This window comes from Balaenoptera ricei, chromosome 6 (assembly GCF_028023285.1).
Source record: "Balaenoptera ricei isolate mBalRic1 chromosome 6, mBalRic1.hap2, whole genome shotgun sequence".
NCBI lineage: Eukaryota > Metazoa > Chordata > Mammalia > Artiodactyla > Balaenopteridae > Balaenoptera > Balaenoptera ricei.
The window spans coordinates 109,234,033-109,253,521 of NC_082644.1; the positions used below are offsets into that span (position 1 = coordinate 109,234,033).

The 19,489-nt window shown below is 38.8% G+C and overlaps 1 protein-coding gene across 2 annotated transcripts; it reads right to left on the minus strand.

Moving 5' to 3' along the window:
- Positions 1-1,045: 1,045 nt before the first annotated feature.
- PSMD5 (proteasome 26S subunit, non-ATPase 5) lies at positions 1,046-19,446 on the minus strand. Of its 2 annotated transcripts, none has more exons than XM_059925486.1 (10): positions 19,215-19,446; positions 12,842-12,986; positions 11,711-11,824; positions 11,145-11,273; positions 9,643-9,752; positions 7,887-8,029; positions 6,930-7,121; positions 5,107-5,216; positions 4,577-4,717; positions 1,046-1,808 (listed from the first exon to the last, which is right to left on the minus strand). In XM_059925486.1, exons 1-10 carry the CDS (start codon positions 19,385-19,387, stop codon positions 1,551-1,553), a joined length of 1,515 nt encoding a protein of 504 aa, XP_059781469.1. In that variant the 5' UTR covers positions 19,388-19,446; the 3' UTR covers positions 1,046-1,550. The 2 variants fall into 2 exon arrangements, with proteins under 2 accessions (XP_059781469.1, XP_059781470.1); XM_059925487.1 differs by having other exon boundaries at positions 1,715-3,582.
- Between the last annotated feature and the right edge of the window lie 43 nt (positions 19,447-19,489).

The window sequence follows — 19,489 nt, forward strand, 5'->3', positions numbered from 1 at the left end:
TCTATGGAACTGTCATGACTCAGTGATAGCAGCTGTGACTGATTTTTGAGAATTTTCAGAATTAAAGGAAAACACTAAATAAGGAATTTAACAAAATGTTCATCTTGTCTGTAAGAGGAAACATTTTAGTAATCTGGGTGGTGGAATTACACTTAAAAGTTTTAGGTACCTAGTATATATTAACTTAAATCTCACTAGTGTAAAGACTTGGATCTCTAATTTTTTGTGAAACAATTTTCATCAAGTCCTAATTAGGCAGTATTTTACAAACGGGATGCAACAAATACACATTTCATGTTATGTATACACTCTATTAGTTTCCTAAAGATGCCTAACAGAGTACAACAAACTAGGTGGCTTAAAACAACAGAAATTTAGTGGTATTAGCAGTAGGAAAATGGCCCATATGGAAAGATGGAAAAAGGGGACTCACGGATACCAGAGATGGCGGAACAGAGATGACTAATCTGGGGACAAGAAAATTCCAGTCACTTGAGAATCATTTTGTAACAGAGCAGGGCTGGTTTATCAACATCACCACCATGGCTTGAAAGAAACCTATCTCTCCATTCTGAACCATCACACTCTGATAACATATTCATGTAGAAACCTCTGGATTGGTGATCGCTTTGCTGTTTAGAGAGCAGAGCACTGGAAAACAGGTGGGAACATTTTTTGAAAATGAAAAGCAAGTGCATCCTTTGTTAATCAGTAAGATGGTATTCTGGCTTAGGCATAGTGACCCCTCCATTCTGACTCTAGTTATTAGGAGTCAGTTTCCCTCTCTCTGATCAACTCAGTATTGACCTGATGGATCTCAGAAATTAAAAGCAAAGCTCTCAACAACGATGACCCACCAATAAATAAAATAACAGTTTGGGGACCTTTCTGGTTTAGCATGTTATCACTCCTCCCCACCCAAAACCACAACACAGTAAGATGCCTTGATAAACAGCAAAAAAAAGTATCAAGGAACACTAGAAACATTTTTAAAAGATTTATTATCTATTTTTCAAAGGAATAATAGTAACAAAAAAGCAAAAGAGACCTTATTAAAAGTATTTATTCTTAGTATAGGGAACATAATTTTAAGATTGCATATTACTTGTTTTTCAAAGAACATTTATATCCAAGACTTTGAAAGTGGAATCAGAAGGGAAAAAAAGACCAAAAAAATAAGGGAGTGGGTGGATAGAAAGAATTCAGAAACAATTTGGTTCCATTTTAGTTAAAGTGGATTTTAAAATAAGATGGTGAGTAAGTCCATGAAAATTTTCTGGGAGAAGAACAAAACTTCCATCTTCTTGCAAAGATTAAGGCAGTCAAAGGAATCTGAGAAACATCTGGTTCAATTACGATCAGGTTTGCCTGCTTTCCTGGCTTTACACTGAATTTCAATGTAGAAACACAACAAATGTTGGTGATAAAATTACATTAGACACTCCATGATAATTCTGGTGGGAGGGAAGTCTCTGTTTTGTAAAATACAGATGGAGTCAAATGCCTCAGGAGAAATTTTGGTCAATAAATGGTCTAGACTCTAGAAGAAATCACTCTGCTCCTTCCACAGCTGTTGTGGAAATAGGTTTCACATAGTATGGACCTTCGCTCAGGTAAGCTCTGAGCCTCAAATAATTTGGGTTCCCAAAGATTTCTGCAATTGTCTTAGAATTGGCAAGTGCTTTCACCAGTTCATATTTGGCATCCTTTGAAGCTCTGTCATGCTCTACGGACCGGTCCATCACATATTCTACAAAACCTGGACTGTTAAACATAAGTTTCTGAGCCCAGGGTTGGTTTGCAATGGCCTGAAATAGAAGGGGAAAAGAACACAATTCCTCTGAGCCTTAAGTTAAGTTTGTTAATGGGATGGCACAAACCTTAGAAAGAAATTTGGCAACATGAACCTTAAAAATGTTACATTTTGCCCAAGTAAATTCCCTCCTGAAACTCTAACTTAAGAAAATCATCAAAATATTAAAAAAATCTGTAAACAAAGATGCTCATCACACTGTGAAAGGTACACTATAAATCCCTAATAGTGGGAAGATGAGTTAGTAAATTACGGTATATAGCAATAATAAATTAAATAAACATTAAGAATAAAGTTTATAAAGGATAGGTAAATCTGTTATATGAAAAAAGTAGATCCAAATTATACATATGGCATAATTACAACAGTGGAAAAATCAAGACAAAGACTTAAGAAGAAAAGACTACCCTAAAGAAACTCTCATACATGTGCATAAGAGGATATTTTCGAGAATGTTCATTGTAGCATCATTTGTAATAGATGCTATCTAAATTTTCATTTACTGGAGAATGACACACTGTGGCTATACAATGAAATACTAATGATTTTCTAATTGCCTCTTTAAATATAGATAAATCTTAAAAACATAACATTAGGGAGAAAAAGGAAATTGCAGAATGATATGAAGAGCACGATACCATTTGCAAAGTTTAAGAATATTTAAAATACTGTAATTTAAGTATATATGCATAGATGGTAAAAGTATAAAATCACACGTGCACTTGTAAACCCTGAATTCATGACAGTGATTACATTCAGAGAGGGAGGAAGGGGAATTGGATTGGGCAGAGGTAGCAAGGTATGACTGTATGTTTGAAATATTACATCAATAAATAGATAAATACTAATACCAATACTAAAAGGAAACACCTTAAAGTCATACCAAACAGGTATGACTCTATGTGCTTTAAAAACTTTCTACTTCTCAACCTTTTCCAAATTTAAAAATAATGAATAAGCAACGTTTATAAAACATATTTTTAAAAACCTCACTACTATATTTTAATGAAGAACAAGGCACAATCAAGTTTACAGCCTACGTCTTCCTCTCAAAATGTGTTCTGCAGACCATCAGCTTTAGCATCACCTGTGAACTTGTTAGAAATTCAGGATCTCGGGCTCTATTCCAGAACCAATGAATGAGAATCTACATTTTAACAAGACATTACAGTTTGAGAAACATCAGCCTACGTAACAATAGTTGAGGATGGGTGGGTTGAAATAAAAACAGCTGCCCAAACCAGTAAATCAAAAATTATCTCTACAACTATGGCTAAGTGGAGCATAAGGCAGAAGAGTGGGAAAAAAATAAATAATGAGAATACCAGTGCAGGAGCCAAAATGACCATCACAGTGACTACTGACAAGGGTGAAACAGTCTAAAAACAACATTCTTGAAGTTGACAGGTATCCTGTATCCTTCAAGACGCAGATCCTGTATCACATCCTGCAGGAAGCCTTCCCACTTTTTTGTTTTTTTAATTTTCTTTATTTTTGGCTGCATTGGGTCTTTGTTGCTGCGCGTGGGCTTTCTCTAGTTGCGGCGAGTGGGGGCTACTCTTCGTTGTGGTGCGCAGGCTTCTCACTGTGGTGGCTTCTCTTGTTGCGGAGCATGGGCTCTAGGCGCGTGGGCTTCAGTAGTCGAAGCACGCGGCTCAGCAGTTGTGGCTCGCGGGCTCTAGAGCGCAGGCTCAGTAGTTGTGGTGCACGGGTTTAGTTGCTCCGCGGCATGTGGGATCTTCCTGGACCAGGGCTCGAACCCGTGTCCCCTGCATTGGCAGGCTGATTCTTAACCACTGCGCCACCAGGGAAGTCCAGCCTTCCCTCTCTTGTCGCCCCCACTCTCCTTGTTCCCTCCCTCTCTAGGCCAAGCATGCTGCCTGAGATCCCATTATTAAGATTACTAAAGTGATGACTACATTTCCATGAGCCCAGGGAACCACAGCAAGTGCTGAAGCTACAAAGTTAAATCAGATATGGCTCCTATTTTCAATAAACTCTGTTGAATAGGTCAATAAATAAACATTTTCAACAAAGTGTAATAAACAGAACACAGAGGTATGATCCTTACCAAAACTATAATTATACAATTAACTTTATAATTATATTTACTGCTTGGGTCCTTCAATAGACGATGAGCTACATGAAAGGAAGGTCTTTGTAGCTTTTGTTCACTATTATATGCCCAGAACCTAGCAAAGAAAAGAAACTCGACAAATATTTGCTGAATAAATGAATAAATGCAAAGTAGGAAAGCCAGCACTGCTTAACTCAACCTTGTGGGTTTGGGCAAAGCTTGCTGAAGAGACACCTGAGTTAGTCCTTGAAGAATAAATAAGAGGTTAACAAGCAAAGTCAGGGAAGAGTGTTGAATGTAGAGCGTACACGAGGGTCCAGAGATATGAAGCAAGCAGTCTGCTATCACTAGAGCTGCCAGTGCCAGAAGCGAATGGCAGGAAATAAGGCTGAGGAAGACCAGGGCTAAGGTAGTAAGGGCTTGCTTGATGGCAGATAAGGAATGAGGAATTAATTCTGTGATCCCACAGCACCCTCGAACATTTTGCCACAGCACCTAATACCTTTTACTGAAACCATCTGTTTACATATTTGTCTCCCTAATTAGTCTACGCTAATAGTAGAGGGCAGAAACTTCCTATGCACTTGTGCATCCCCAGGGCATGGCAGAGAGACTGGCTCATTTTAAGTACACATGTGTTGAACTGGCAGAGTCCCAGAAGGCATGGAAAAGAAGAGGATGCTTACCGTGAACACTTTTAAGGCAGCACAGTGTAGTTCAAGGAAGGGTTGATTACTGATGCCACGGAAGAGCTCCAGCGGGTCCCGAGATAAAGAAGAAAACCAGGATTCTGTCATCCTCAGGAGGTCATCAGTCTGCTGATCAGGCTACAAGACAGAAAAGGAAAACCTCAAGACATTAGGAAGTCAGGAAACCTGGGTTCTGATCATACCCTGTCATTAACTAGCTGTGTGAGCTCCGCCAAGTCTGGAGCATTCTTCCCCAACTCAGCCCAGACTTCCCCAGTTTTGTCTTGTTTCTTTTCTGATGGGGTTGATTAAGCAATCTCTAGGGTCCTATCCAGTTCTAATACTCTATGATTCCACTTTAACTTTTAAAATGTCACTAGTCATATAATGAGGGTTATCTTCTTTCACTAAGAGTGAGAAAGATGGCATTTATTTGGTCAACATTTACAGTAAGTTAACTAGTATTATACAGATTTATTCTCCCCCAGATATACCACTGTTCTTCATTAATTTCCCAATCTACTTACTGGTAAATAAAAAAGAGATGAAATTGCATCCAAACACCTAATTTTGAGCTCTGTTGAGGCATTCTTTGCTTGATATCCTATTCTCATCAGCAAGCGTTCAAAGCGAGTTCCTTTGAAGAATAACAAGATATTTTTTATTGGGGTAAAATACACATAACATAAAATTTATCATTTTAACCATTTTTAAGCATACAGCTCAGTACATTCACACTGTTGTGCAACCATCACCACCATCCATCTCCAGAACTTTTTCATCATCTCAAACTGAAACTCTGTACTCATTAATCAACAACTCTCCTTTCCAACCCCCCGTCCCCTGGTAACCACTATTCTATTTTCTGTCTCTGTGAATTTGACTATTCTAGGTACCATGTATAAGTGGAATCATACAATATTTGTCTTTTTGTGTTTGACTTATTTCACTTAGCATTATATCTTCAAGGTTCCCCCATGATGTAGCATGTGTCAGAATTATATTCCTTTTTAAGACTGAATAATATGCCTTTGAATGTATATACCACATTTTGTTTATCCATTCATTCATCAATGAACACTTGGGTTGTTTCTACCCTTTTTGGTTATTGTGAATAATGTTGTTAATGAACACAGATGTACAAATATCTATTTAAGCCCCTACTTTCTTTTGGGTATATACCTAGAAGCGGAATTGCTGGATCATATGGTAATTCTATGTTTAATTTTTTGAGGAACCACCATGTTTCCACAGCAGCTGTACCATTTTACATTCCCACCAGATATGCACAAGGGTTCCAATTTCTCACATCCTGTCAACACTTGTTCTTTTCTTTTTTTTAAAAAAAAATAATAGCCATCCTAGTGGGTGTTAAGTGAACAATGAGATTTTTAAAAGTATGCTTTCATATACTATGACTGCCACCAACCTAAACCAATATAAAAATAAACATGTAGTCAGAAACCAAGTGACAGGCCTAAAACACATTCATATGCAATACAGCATATATAAGTTAAAGTGTAGAGCTCTGGAATCAAAGGACCTGGATTTGAGTAGCAGCTGCCCCAGTCTGAATGATCTTAGAAAATTTTCTTAACTTCTCTGAGTGTCACCTACCTTATCTGTAAAATGAGAATGACAATAGTATGTTCTTTGCATGATTGTAAAAGGATCATATGTCGTAGGTACAAGCAGTTAGAAAAGTACACATGGATACTAGCTGTGATACACAACAGCATATATAATTTTCAACATATATTTCACAAGGGTTTTAACAGTGCTGTACATTTTTTTGTGTGTAGAATTCATAGTACTTGCAAGATACTCATGGATGTGCCATGAAAGTATCACTCTTAACATAAAATCTTGTAACATATTTTTGTTTTCCTTCCTTGACATATAAATATAAAACAAATGTGTCTTTTCATTAAATATTCACAACAACTCTGAGAAGTAGCTGTTATACTCTTTTTATATATCAGGAAAGTGAGGCCTAGAGTAGTGAAGTGAGTAAGTGAAGCTCAATAAGCTAAGTTAGTGTTAGAACTGGGACATGAATCCAGGTCTTTCTGACTCCAGACTATGGCCTTTGTACTATGAATACTATTTAAGAAAGATGTAGAGGGGAAAGAGTGCTTGGTCCAGCCAAGTTAAAAAAAAATTCCGTAATAATTATGAGACTTTTTAGGGATTAGTCCAAGGTCATGGTAAAAAGACTGCCATCTGTAAAAGCAGTTTCTACTATGCAGTTAACATACAAGCAAATGAACTTACATGATGAATTCTTGTCACCGCCCCCCCCCCAAAAAAAGAGATATCCTTAAGGAAAGCCAAAACAAGTCATACCAACCTGTTTTCTGTAAAACTTGTTTTCCTTCAACATTGGATCCTAGAATTCCAATCGTGTCCACTGCTACACCAATCATGGTGGGGTCTTGACTTTCTGTCATTTCAAAGACTTTTTCCACAAAGACAGGATAACGCTCACAGATCTGCTGAGGACTATCCATGATAGCCAGGTTTCCAAAAAACTTCACAAATCCTAAAGATATTTACAAGAATATATTTTAATAGAAAAAGAAGATAGCATAAATTGTGGGCCCTAGGTTTTCATGGGACAGTAATAAACTTCAGGCCAGAAAGAGGAGAAAGGTTACAGTACTGTGTTGCCTGGAAATCAGACAGACCATAAGGAGATACTGCAGGACCTGTGATGTGTGGTCCTGACGGAATAGAAATCCCAGGGTGTCAACGGAGCTGGGTCCGAATACTGAAGCATTGTCATATGCAAGAGGGAGAACAAAGAACAAGGACCAGCAGATAGAAATCATAGGAAGGCAAGTTTGGAGTCATTATCAGGAAGAAATTTTTAAACAGAGATGTTCATCGATGAAATGAGCGAGGCTATCTAAAATTAATTTCCAATTTCTGGAAGTGCTCAAGAAAAACTAATCAACCATGTCCTAGAACAGAATGGCTAGAATAATTCTATATTAGATAAAGATTCCAACTCAAGATTTGATGAATCGGTGAAATATACTGTAAGTATCATTACTAGTAGTTTTATTATGATTCTTTTGGCTAAGGTTCAAGGGAAACAGCCTAATGCTCTAAACAGCAATATTTCCAGAAAATTAGAATCAACAGTGCATGGCTCCCAGAGCAATAGATTCCACCTCATTAAGGGGCTATGGGTATCATCTTAAGGGAATCAGCTCTAAAGAAAACAATCCCTGGACTCCCCTGTCAGAGATAACTCTGAAACAAAACATACACTGTCATTTCCACAAGTGTCAGTATTTCTTACCTGGCAAATAGAAGCTAGAGAAAGCATCTGAATCTGCCCCAACAATTATATTAGAAATCTGGTCAATTACTCCTTCTTGAGCGAGGTACTGTCGTCCATGATGAGTATATGCCAGTGATGTCACCATTTCTATACAGGTGGCTCTGAAATGCCAAGATTTTGCATATGATTAGTATAGTTTATGAACTGTTTTCATATAGGTTATTTTATTTAATTCTTCCCACCAAGTGTGAAAGGTGACTGATCCTGGCTCTACTTTTCAGATCAAGACACAAGGACGAGAAAATTGTAACTTGTCCAAATCACATTGTTTTTACAAGGCAGTTAAGACTTAAATCATGACCTTCTGACTTGAGGTCCATTATTGTTTCCATTATAACACAACTACCTCCTCAAAGAGTTTTTAAACCTTTGTTTTATTTTGAAATGTCAAACATGAATATTTTCTCACAAAATTATAATGCCTTTACCACATATTTAAAAAATAATTCTTTGGCATCATCTAAAGCCTAACCATGACCAAATTTCCTCAATTAACTAAAAAAAGTATTTTTATAGTTGATCCTAAGGTATTTTAATTGACTATTTGCAAGGTTTTTTCCTATGTCACAAAGTCTGATACTAAGTTAAAGAAATTTAACAAAATAATTTCCTTATTAGGAAGGCTTTGAAACAATGTAACTCAAATGCTCTGAAACAGTATGACTGAGGACTGGTTTATGCATGTGAGTTCAACAAATTCAATCACATTTAAAGAACACAGGACAATCAGAAAATCATTTAAGATAAGGAAAACAAAGTCCTGTGTACACAAAGGTAACTATAGTGCTCTTATAACAGCAAAATACTTGAACCAAGTATTCAACAGTGGGGATGCATTAGTAAATTGTGGAATATCCAAGGAAACACTTGGCAGATATTCAAGGGGACTTAAGGAGTAGGTGCTGGGAGTAAAGAGACTGGAATTAACATTTCTTTGAGAGCCTATATTGGCCATTGTATTGGTCTCTATGGTGAATTCACTTAATCCTCATATTATCTTCTTTACAGAATTGTCATTGTTCCATTTAGGAGATAAGGAAACTCAGGTGCAGAAAGGTTACAATAATTTGTCTAAGGTCAAACACCTACTAAGTAGTAGAGATGCATGTAAGCCCAATTCTTACTCATTTTCAAAAGTCCATGTTTCTTCTATCATGCCGTAGTGCTATTATTTAACAACATCAAAAAATGTGCATGTTGGGAATTCCCTGGCAGTCTAGTGGTTAAGAGTCGGCGCTTTCACTGCCGAGGGCCTGGGTTCAATCCCTGGTTGGGGAACTACGTTCCCATAAACCACACGGCATGGCCAAAAAAAAAAGAAAAAAATTATATACATATACATATATATATATATATATATATATACATATACACACACACACACACATATATATATATAAGATGTGCATGTTAACACATCAAGTAATACAAAATGATAGTTACCATGTGATTGGCAACTTTTAAACAGCACACATGCCTAAGGACAGGGAACACTGTTATTCAAAAGTAGCTGAATTGTCATGCTAAGTTCCAGTACGTTGTCACCATGTAAGTTGAGCAATTTTCAAAAAGCCCCTTCTTCAGGACATAATCGGTCATGAGACTGCAACCTGAGCACAGGCTCCACTAGGGGAGATCACACTTAGTTCCGAGGTTGTCTCCTGGCCCGCCAAGAAAGGACATTTTGCTTTAAGAACTCTCTCCGTCAACATACCTGACTAGCACATCCTCCCCGGTCAGTTCTCGGAGGAGCTGCGTTACCAATCCACTGGTGGTACAGTAGTTTAAAGATTCTGGTGACACAGAAGAAATCTCCACAATTAGCTGAAAGAAAACAGAAAAAGCAGAAAGGTCAAAATAGCCCAAAACTTGTTAGATGGCATTTTAAGTTAAATGCAGGACTAGGAAGTATATTACGTACTATTATATACTAGTATAAATTATATACTTAATATAATTGAATTTTTAAAAATCCATTATTTGTCTCCACAAGCAGGAAAACTTCATTGAACACACAAGAAATTACTCCGGCACAGAAACACTCACCCAGATATACCTGGGTATATCTGCCCTTTTTTAAAAAGAAACCATCAATCAGGACAAAAGCCCCTATCAGCAACAACAAAGAGATTGTAAAAATCATTCATTCATTCATTCTATCAGTTGGCCATTCACTTACTCGTTCAACAAGTATGTTCTGAGGGCTTACTGAGAGATCTAGGACACCGAATGTTTTAAGCAGAGGAATGACAGAATCAGATTTCGGTTTTTAAAAGATCATTCTGACTACATGCGGCGATAGACTAATGGTGACAAAAATGGGAGCAGACCAGTTTGGATGCAAATACAGTAGTCCAGGTGAGAGATACTGGGAGCTTAGACTAGGGTGGTGGTGGCTATAGCAAAGCAGAGAAATGCAGGCGTTTACGTAAAACTGACACAATGTGATGACTGAGTGGATACATGGCAGGGAGGACACGGCCTCACACAGAATGAGCTGGAGGTCCAACAGCCAGCCACGTGGACTGGGAGACGGGGCCAGTTTGTTGCTGCTGTTTTGATTAGGGGCATGAGGTGGATGGAGAAGATCAGGAGTTTGGTTTGAACATGAGCATAAGGGGCCTAGCTTGCCTTCACAAACTCCAACCATTAAAGGTTCAATAGAGGCTAAGGAGCCAGGAGACCAAAAAGAAACAGCTACAGAAGCAAAAGGAAAATCAAGATTGCATAATATTAACAATGGAAAGTAAGACATTGTTCTGAAGAGGGAATTAGACTGTACACGGTTCTGTTTTGAATATACAATCTATTAATTGCATGGCCTTGGGTCAATGACTCCATCAACAGCGAGATTAATGATAATGAAGTGTCAGGTTTACTGCGAGAACTGAAGAGAATACATATGAGAGGATTTAGCACACTGCTCAGTACAAAGCTTCTTCTTACTACCACTACTACACTAATTTTTTCAAAGTCTAATTTCAAAGGTATCTCCTCTATTATAGTACTCAGAGTGCAGTGTAAATATTTTTTTATATGACTGTCTCACACACTAGGCTGGGAGTTCATCCCTACATCCCGAGCACCTGGTATATATATGGCCTAACATAGACTATATACTCAATAAATACATGTTAAATGAGCCATCTCGCCTTCTGATGTAAGCCTTGATGCATTCTGAATTATAGGCACCAGAAAGTATGCTTTTAGTCTTACCTCATACACCCTGTATCGAACAATGTCATTTGTTTCCATTACACTTTTCAAATCATCCAGCAGATTACTTTCAAATAAAGCCTCCAGTCCAGCCTGGGTCAGTGATATTCTTGACAGGGATTTAATGGCCTTATAAGGAAAGAAAATATCTCTTAAGTCATAAAAATACCAAACTGTACTTTCTACTTCACATAAGATTTATGTGAAAATTAGTGTATGGAACGCAGCTTACCCAAGGAGCATTCACTACATTTTAGCTATAATTACTTATAACTGGAAAAAATACACAGTATTCCCAACAGAAAATAGAAAAAGCTTCTTATCAAGCAACCCAATGTAAGCTCTATGATGGTTAATTTAGAAATGTGCATTCTAGAAAATAAAAGGGGTTTACTAGTTTTATTTTGACACCACTTATTTATTTCATACCATCGATATGAGGCTGCAAATTCAATTACGCAAATCATTCATTCTAAACTTCCACCTCTCAATCCAGAAGGCCTTTCTCTGTCTTTTAGGACATTAATGTCTCTGCATGTTTAGGCTGATGATTGTAGCTGACTCACCGCTTTAGCTACAGATAGATTCTCTCCACCAATACAATAAACGATTTGTTTTAGTAATTCAGCATTACTTAGAATCTCAGTAACAGCATCAGAATTTTCAACAATTCTTCCAACCTGAAAGGAAAAAAACAATCAGAAATACTCTTCCAAGGTAGGGCAACATGGAAACACATGATGGTCAAATTTCCTTAGTGTGCAGTTATTTTAGGAGTTACTGACTACAGCTATGAGTCATTAAAAAATTCCAAATGACCCAAATTCATTAAAGCCAAACACACAGATGGTATAGTCACATCTTTGAAAAGAAAGAAAAAACAAAACAGGTGAGTTAAGACTTGAGACACCTCAGTGAGTGAAAACAATACAAATCTTAGTTCTACCAACTTTCAGTTCTTGATCTTGACCAAATTAAATAACTTTTTTTGAGCCTAATTTCTTGTCTGTAAAATGGGAATACAATACTTAACTGCAGGATAGTAATAAAGATTAAATGAAACTAAATAGGTAAAGCACCTCCTACAGAGTTTTGCACATAAATGGTCAATGGATAAATCGATCCTTTCTCCTTTTCTTGAATAAATACTTTAGAGAAGGAAAGAAAAAACAGTATTTGAACATCTAGTGGATAACTAACTGCTCAGCTTCTATCCCTTCAAGATAATCCTCGGCAGCAGCTCTTCACCCAAACACTAGCATGTTTGGTTACCAGGGTGGTAAGAGTTACTGTCTTAATTTGTTGGTATAGTGACCTTTATAATAGTACTTCACTCATGCCACTACAGTAAGACTTACCATGGCAATCTTTCTCTCTAGACTAGGGGATCCTTGGAGGAAAGAAACAGGCTTTATTTATCTTGGTAGCTCTAACAGCATATGGTACAATGCCTGAAAAAAAGGAACTCAGTATTTGATGACTAACTGATTCAGAAGGTACTCAGTGGAACTTCTCACTTTAGCTTGTATCTGCCGGTTATAATTAGCTACGCATACTAGAATAGACTAGATACTCCCTACAGAGAGAGCACGTGTTTTCTTCACCTCTCTGTCTCTGGCTCCCAGCATAGACCCTGGCCCAGGGCAGGTGGTCACTAAATGTTGATTCCCTTATTATGTGCTAGTAAAATTTCATACCTGGGACAGAGTGAGGATTTTTACAGAATCATTGGGGTGAGTCAGTCCCCTCTGCAGGTCAACCCTGAGGTTCCGGGCCACGTGAACTGGCTCCAAAGCTTGCAGCAATCTCTCCAGGATGGATACACACAAAGTAGTCTGTTCCCTAAAAGAGACACCACAGATCTCATCAATTCATGTCCTACCAGGTAAGAAGCAACAACCTAATATCTGACACCTAGCTTAATGAGGCTCTCCTCCACACAGACTTCCCTTTGAAACACCAGCTTCTACTAGTTTATTCAAATTTACCTAGTACCAGGCTTCCCTGGTGGTGCAGTAGTTAAGAATCTGCCTGCCAATGCAGGGGACACGGGTTCAAGCCCTAGTTGGGGAAGATCCCATGTGCCGCGGAGCAACTAAGCCCGTGCGCCACAACTACTGAGCCTGTGCTCTAGAGCCCACGAGCCACAACTAGTGAAGCCCACGTGCCACAACTACTGAAGCCCTCATGCCTAGAGCCCGTGCTCCACAACAAGAAGCCCACGCACCACAATGAAGAGTAGACCCCGCCCACCACAACTAGAGAAAGCCTGTGTGTAGCAATGAAGACCCAACGCAGCCGTAAATAAATAAAACAAAACTGAACAAAAAACAAACTTACCTAGTGCCTATTATGTGCCATGCCTGTGCCAGGATAATATATATAAGACATAGTCTCTAAGGATAAGATATATTCTCTAATCTCAAGGAGCTCAGTTTAATGGATGACGCAGAAAAATAAAAAGGCAACTATAATCCAAGTAGATAAATGCTATAGGTTAGGTCTGGAAGCTGAGGGAGCTCAGAAAAGAACACAGGGTTCAGGGAAGGCCTCTCAGAGGGTAACACCTGAGCTAAAATGTGGGATTTATCTAAGAGAAGAGAGGTGTTCCGGGTAGAGGGGGTAGTCACACATAAAAGACACAGAGGAATGAGACAGTGTTATGCATTCAAGGAACCACAAGTCGCTTGGTATGATGGGGTGGGGAGAAGGATGAATGACAAGAAATGCAACAGGAAAGATGCACAGAAGCTGGATTCTGATAGGTCTTTTATGTCCTGCTATGGAATTTAGCCTCTTCCCAGAAGGCAATGGAAAACCATGAAGTGGTTTTAAAGCAGAGAAGGAACACAATGAGCTCTGACTTATAGAAATCGCTCTGCATCAGTTTTAGAGAAAATTTTCAGTTAAAAGGTAGTTGATGGTGAGAGGTGATGAAGGAGCAAAACAGGGAAGTAGCGGTGGGAATGGAAAAGAGGGAAAAGATTCAAGACCTATTAAGGAGGCAAATTAAGCAGAACTTGATGACTCCCAGATGTAGATACAGAGGTGTTTCACTAATAACCTCCTTGTCTCTTAATAGGCAGTACAAATAAATGAGCACTCATATATTGCTAATAGGAGTATACGGTTAAATTGGTGCCTTCCTAAAAGGTGATGAAGCAGTACATAGCAATACACAGCAAAAGAACATATCCTTTTAACTTAGCGATTGCACTCTGCACAATCAAGGGTAAGGGAGTAATTAAGAATGTTTTTATACCCAAGATAAATGAAAACATATGTCCACACAAAAATTTGTATGCCAGTTTTTCATAGCAGTGGAAAAAACCCAAATGTCCATCAATTAATGAATGCATAAATATGGTAGATCCACTCAATGGAATATTATTCAACCATGAAAAAGGAATGAAGTACTAATACATGGTACAATGTGGATGAACCTTGAAAATATTATGCTAAGTGAAAAAAGCCAGACACAAAAGGCTTCCTTTTGATGTGATGATTTCATTTACATGAAATGTCCAGAACAGACAAATCCATAGAGACAGAAAGCAGATTCCTGGTTGCCAGGGGCTGAGGGAGAGATGAGAAGGGGAATGGGGAGTGATTGCTAATAGGTACAGGTTTCTTTTCTTTTTTAAAAGAAATGTAATTGTCTATGCCATAAAATTCACCATTTTAACCATTTTTCAATGTATACTTATGTGGCATTAAATAGTCACATTGTTGTGCAACCATCACCACCACCCATCTCCAGAACATTTTCATCTTCCCAAACTGAAACTCTGTATTCATCAAACACAACTCATTTCCCCCTCCCCTCAGCCCCTGGCAACCACCATTCCACTTTCTGTCTCTATGAATTCAACTACTCTAAGTACCTCATATAAGTGGAATCATACAATATTTACCGTTTTGTATCTGGTTTATTTCACTTAATATGTCTTCAGGGGCTTCCCCGGTGGCACAGTGGCTAAGAATCCGCCTGCTGATGCAGGGGACACAGGTTTGTGCCCTGGTCTGGGAAGATCCCACATGCTGCGGAGCAACTAAGCCCATGAGCCACAACTACCGAGCCTGCGCTCTAGAGCCTGCGCGCCACAATTACTGAGCCTGCGTGCTACAACTACTGAAGCCCACACGCCTAGAGCCCATGCTCCACAACGACAGAAGCCACCACAATGAGAAGCTCGCACACTGCAACGAAGGGTAGCTCCCACTCGCTGCAACTAAAGAAAGCCCGCGTGCAGCAACAAAGACCCAACACAGCCAAAGAAAGAAAGAAAGAAAATAAAGAAATAGAGAAAAAAAATTTTTTTAAAGAATGTCTTCAAAGTCCATCCATGTTGTAGCATGTGTCAGAATTCTCTTCCTTTTTAAGGCTGAATAATATTCCATTGTGTATATGTGTATAGCATATTTTGTTTATCCATTCATCCATTGATGGACACTTGGGTTGCCTCAATGTTTTTGTTTGTTTTAGCCATTCTAGGAGGTGTGCAGTAGAATCTCAATGTGATTTTCATTTACATTTCCCTAATGACTAATGATGTTGAGTATCTTTTCATTTGCTGATTTGTTATCCACACATCTTCTTGTTCAAATATTTTGCCCATTTTAAAACTGGGTTCTTCTTACTGTGTTTTGAGAGTTCTTTATATATTCTGAATACAAGTCCTTTATCAGATATATTCTTTGCAAAGACTCTTCTCCATTTGTGACTCGCTTTTTCATTCTCTTAACTGTGACCTCTGAAGAGCAGAATGTTTAATTTTGATGAAGTCCAATTTATGAATTTGTTCTCCTATGGATCATTCTTTTGGTGTCACATTAAAGAAATCTTTGTTTAAGCCAAGGTCACAAAATTTTTTTTTTATGTTTTCTTCTAGAAGTTTTATAGTTTTAGGTTTCATATTTAAGCTTATAATCCACTCTCATACACTTCTGGTAGGAATGTAAAATGATATAATCACTTTGGAAAACAGTTTGGCAGTTTCTTCAAAGTTAAACATACACCTACCATATGATCCAGCCATTCCACTCCTAGGTATTTACTCAAACAGAAAAGAAAAAAAATGTGTCTATGTAAAGACTTGCACACAAATATTCATAGCAGTGTTACTGTAATATACCCACACGGAGATAACTCAAATGTCCATCAACAGGTGGTTCATAAACAAACTGTGATTCATCTATACAATGGAGTACTACTCAGAAATAAAAAGGAATGAAGCATTCATTCACACCACATGGATAAATTTTAAAATAATTATGCTGAGTGAAAGAAAGCAAACAAAAGAGTACATGCTGTATGACACCACTTATATGAAACTACTGAAAAAAAAAAAAAAAAAGGCAAACATCTATAGAGACATCTTTGCTACCTTGATTGTAGTGATGGTTTCATGAGTATATACATGTCAAAACTTGTCAAACTGTATATTTTATTATGTGCAGTTTATTTTAGGTAAATTATATCTCAATAAAGCTTTTTTTTTTTTAAAGCAATGGTAGGTTAAACTGTATATTGCACAGATTTAAGGTCACATGCGGCCCTTCAGTACCAAGAAGCCAAAGAATTAATAATGTACAATCAGTCTTGCTTGCCTTCCATGTTGTAAAGCAGTAATCTTAGGACTTTCTCTCATAAAAACTCCGGTCAAGATTCTAGGTTTCTGGACTTCCCTGGTGGTGCAGTGGTTAAGAATCTGCCTGCCAATGCAGAGGACATGGGTTCGAGCCCTGGTCCGGGAAGATCCCACATGCCGCGGAGCAACTAAGCCCGCGAGCCACAACTACTGAGCCCACATGCCGCAACTACTGAAGCCCGCGCGCCTAGAGCCCGTGCTCTGCAACAAGAGAAGCCACCACAATGAGAAGCCCACACATCGCAACTAAGAGTAGTCCCCGCTCGCCGCAATTAGAGAGAAAGCCTGCACACAGCAACGAAGACCCAATGCAGCCAAAAATAAATAAATAAATTTATTAAAAAAAAAAAAAAGATTCTAGGTTTACATCTATTAGAAAAGATCTCGAACCAATATATAGTGCAGGAAAACAGCAATATATCTAGAGACTGCCAATCCACTATCCAGAGAATTATTCCCACAAATTGCAATTGGTATCTACAATGTACTAAGTTCTGAATTACCTTGTCTTTAAATTTCCATTAAAATTGTTTCCTAGAGCGCTGCTCCTTCATTCAGCAAACCACCACCCCACAGACCTTATTCTTCAAACTCCCCTTCATTTCAGTTCCTACTGCATCTCTAGTGTTAACTTATAGATCACTGAAAGTCTCTCCACCTATAATATGAAGTGGTTGGACTAGGTGGGCTCTCTAAAATTTATGAGTTTAATCTTTTATTTGGCATATATTGTATTATGTGCTGTACCCTAAGAGGGATGCAGAGATGAATTCTTCAAAGAATTTACAAACTAGACAGAAACACATATGGAATTACAACATAAGGCAATAGTGTCAAGTATTATTAAGAGAAGTAATGATAATGTCCTTCAGGAGATCTAAGGCCAGTCACTTGCAACTGGAGTGACCAAGAAAGACTTTTTGGAGGGGGTGGCGCTTCACCTGGGCCCTAAAAGATGGACAGATTTGGAGGGGAAGGCATTTCAGTTAGAAGGACTGGCATGAACAAAATTAGGAAAGTGCCAAGTCATGCTCAAGGGAAAGTAGTGCCACTTGGTAGCTGGAGCAGATGAAATATGTGTAGAGTGGAAAAAGATGAGGCTGGAAAAGTAGGATGGAAATATATTGTAAAGGTCCAAGTGCCAGACTAACAAGTCATGATTTTACACTGGAGGCAATGCGAAACCATGGCAAAGATGTGAGTCAAATATCCTGAGAAGTTCCCTGTGGTTGCAACGTGGGAAGGACACACTAGAAAAGGAAACTCAGAGGTAATGAGAAGTCAGACTAATGCAACAGACCTAGCGAGAGGGAGAAAATGAGGGCCTGAATTAACATGGACAAATAGAGATTTCACAGGCAGACCTCAATAATGTTAATTAACAGAATTAATGAAGGGAGAACACATATGAAAAAGGGAGGATTCTTAAAAGGTCAGAGCCAAGAAAGCCCTCTGAAATCATCCAGTGTTGATTCAGTGATTCATTATCTTTTCAAGAAGAAAAGTCACTTTTAAATTTCTGGATCACAAACATTTAAAAAGTCTTTTAAGTTATCAGATGATCAAATACAAAGTGTTTTTAAATCAAATACTACAGATGTACATAAAATGAAAAGTAAAAGTTGCCATCCTACCATTCTAAGTCCCACTACCATATTAATAGTTTCTGATGTATCTTTCAGATATTCCAAAAGCTACACTGGCCTGTGTTCAAGTGGGTGTGGGGGGTGGTAATCCTTTTTAAAAATTACGCATAACGGGATTATAAACTCCTACAATTTTCTTCTTTCATTCAGCAACATATATTAGAGATCCTTCTATGTCCACATATATAGACCTACCTCAATTTTCCTAAGAGCTGCATAGTATTACAGTCATGTGTCATAATTTAAGAATCCCCTTTTAATAGATATTCAGGTGGTTCCTAGTTCTTTTGTTTTGTTTTGTTTTTTTGCTGCCTCCTTCTGTTATGAATATTCCTGTATATACAGTACATTTTGTGTGTAAGTATACCTGCATGTTAAATTTCTGTGACAGGAATTACTGGATCAAAGGTATGTGAATTTAAAATATCGATGGATGCTTCCAAATTGCCAGGATAGGACCCCTTCTTAAGAGGTGGGAAAAAGTCAAGAACTTGGATACGTGATTGTGGAGTCCTCCCCGTAGGTGGGCAACCTTGCTTTCCTCCCCCTATTTCAAGGATGAAGGCAGTGAGGCCAGGAGACGGCCACCTCAGAGCCTGGGCTTGAACCCCGTCTCTAGACTCTCAGCCCAGGATCCTTCCCTCTCTGAAATTTCAGCGATAGTCAACCTTCACTGCGACTGGGAAAAGCCTCCCCCGTCACCACCACCCCCATCCCCGTCTCCATACTTGGGGGTGTCGCTCTCCCCCGCTCAAGCTGCAGGGTCATCTCACCGATGGTGCTCGTTGAGCAGGGAGAAAAGCGGGCCAAGGCGCAGTTCCGCCGCTTGCTCGCGGAGCTCGCTGAGAGGCACCGACTGCAGCACCGACTGCAGAGCGCGCAGCTCCTCCAGCGGCGCTTCCAGCCGAGACACCTCCCTCAGCAGCGACACCGCCTGGGCCGCCATGATGCCCCCTCCGGCCGGGGCTCGCCAGTCAGCCCGCCCGGCTCCCAGCTCCCGGCGCGCTTTTCCAAGCCTCGCGAGATCTGCCCGGCGCAGACTCCCTTC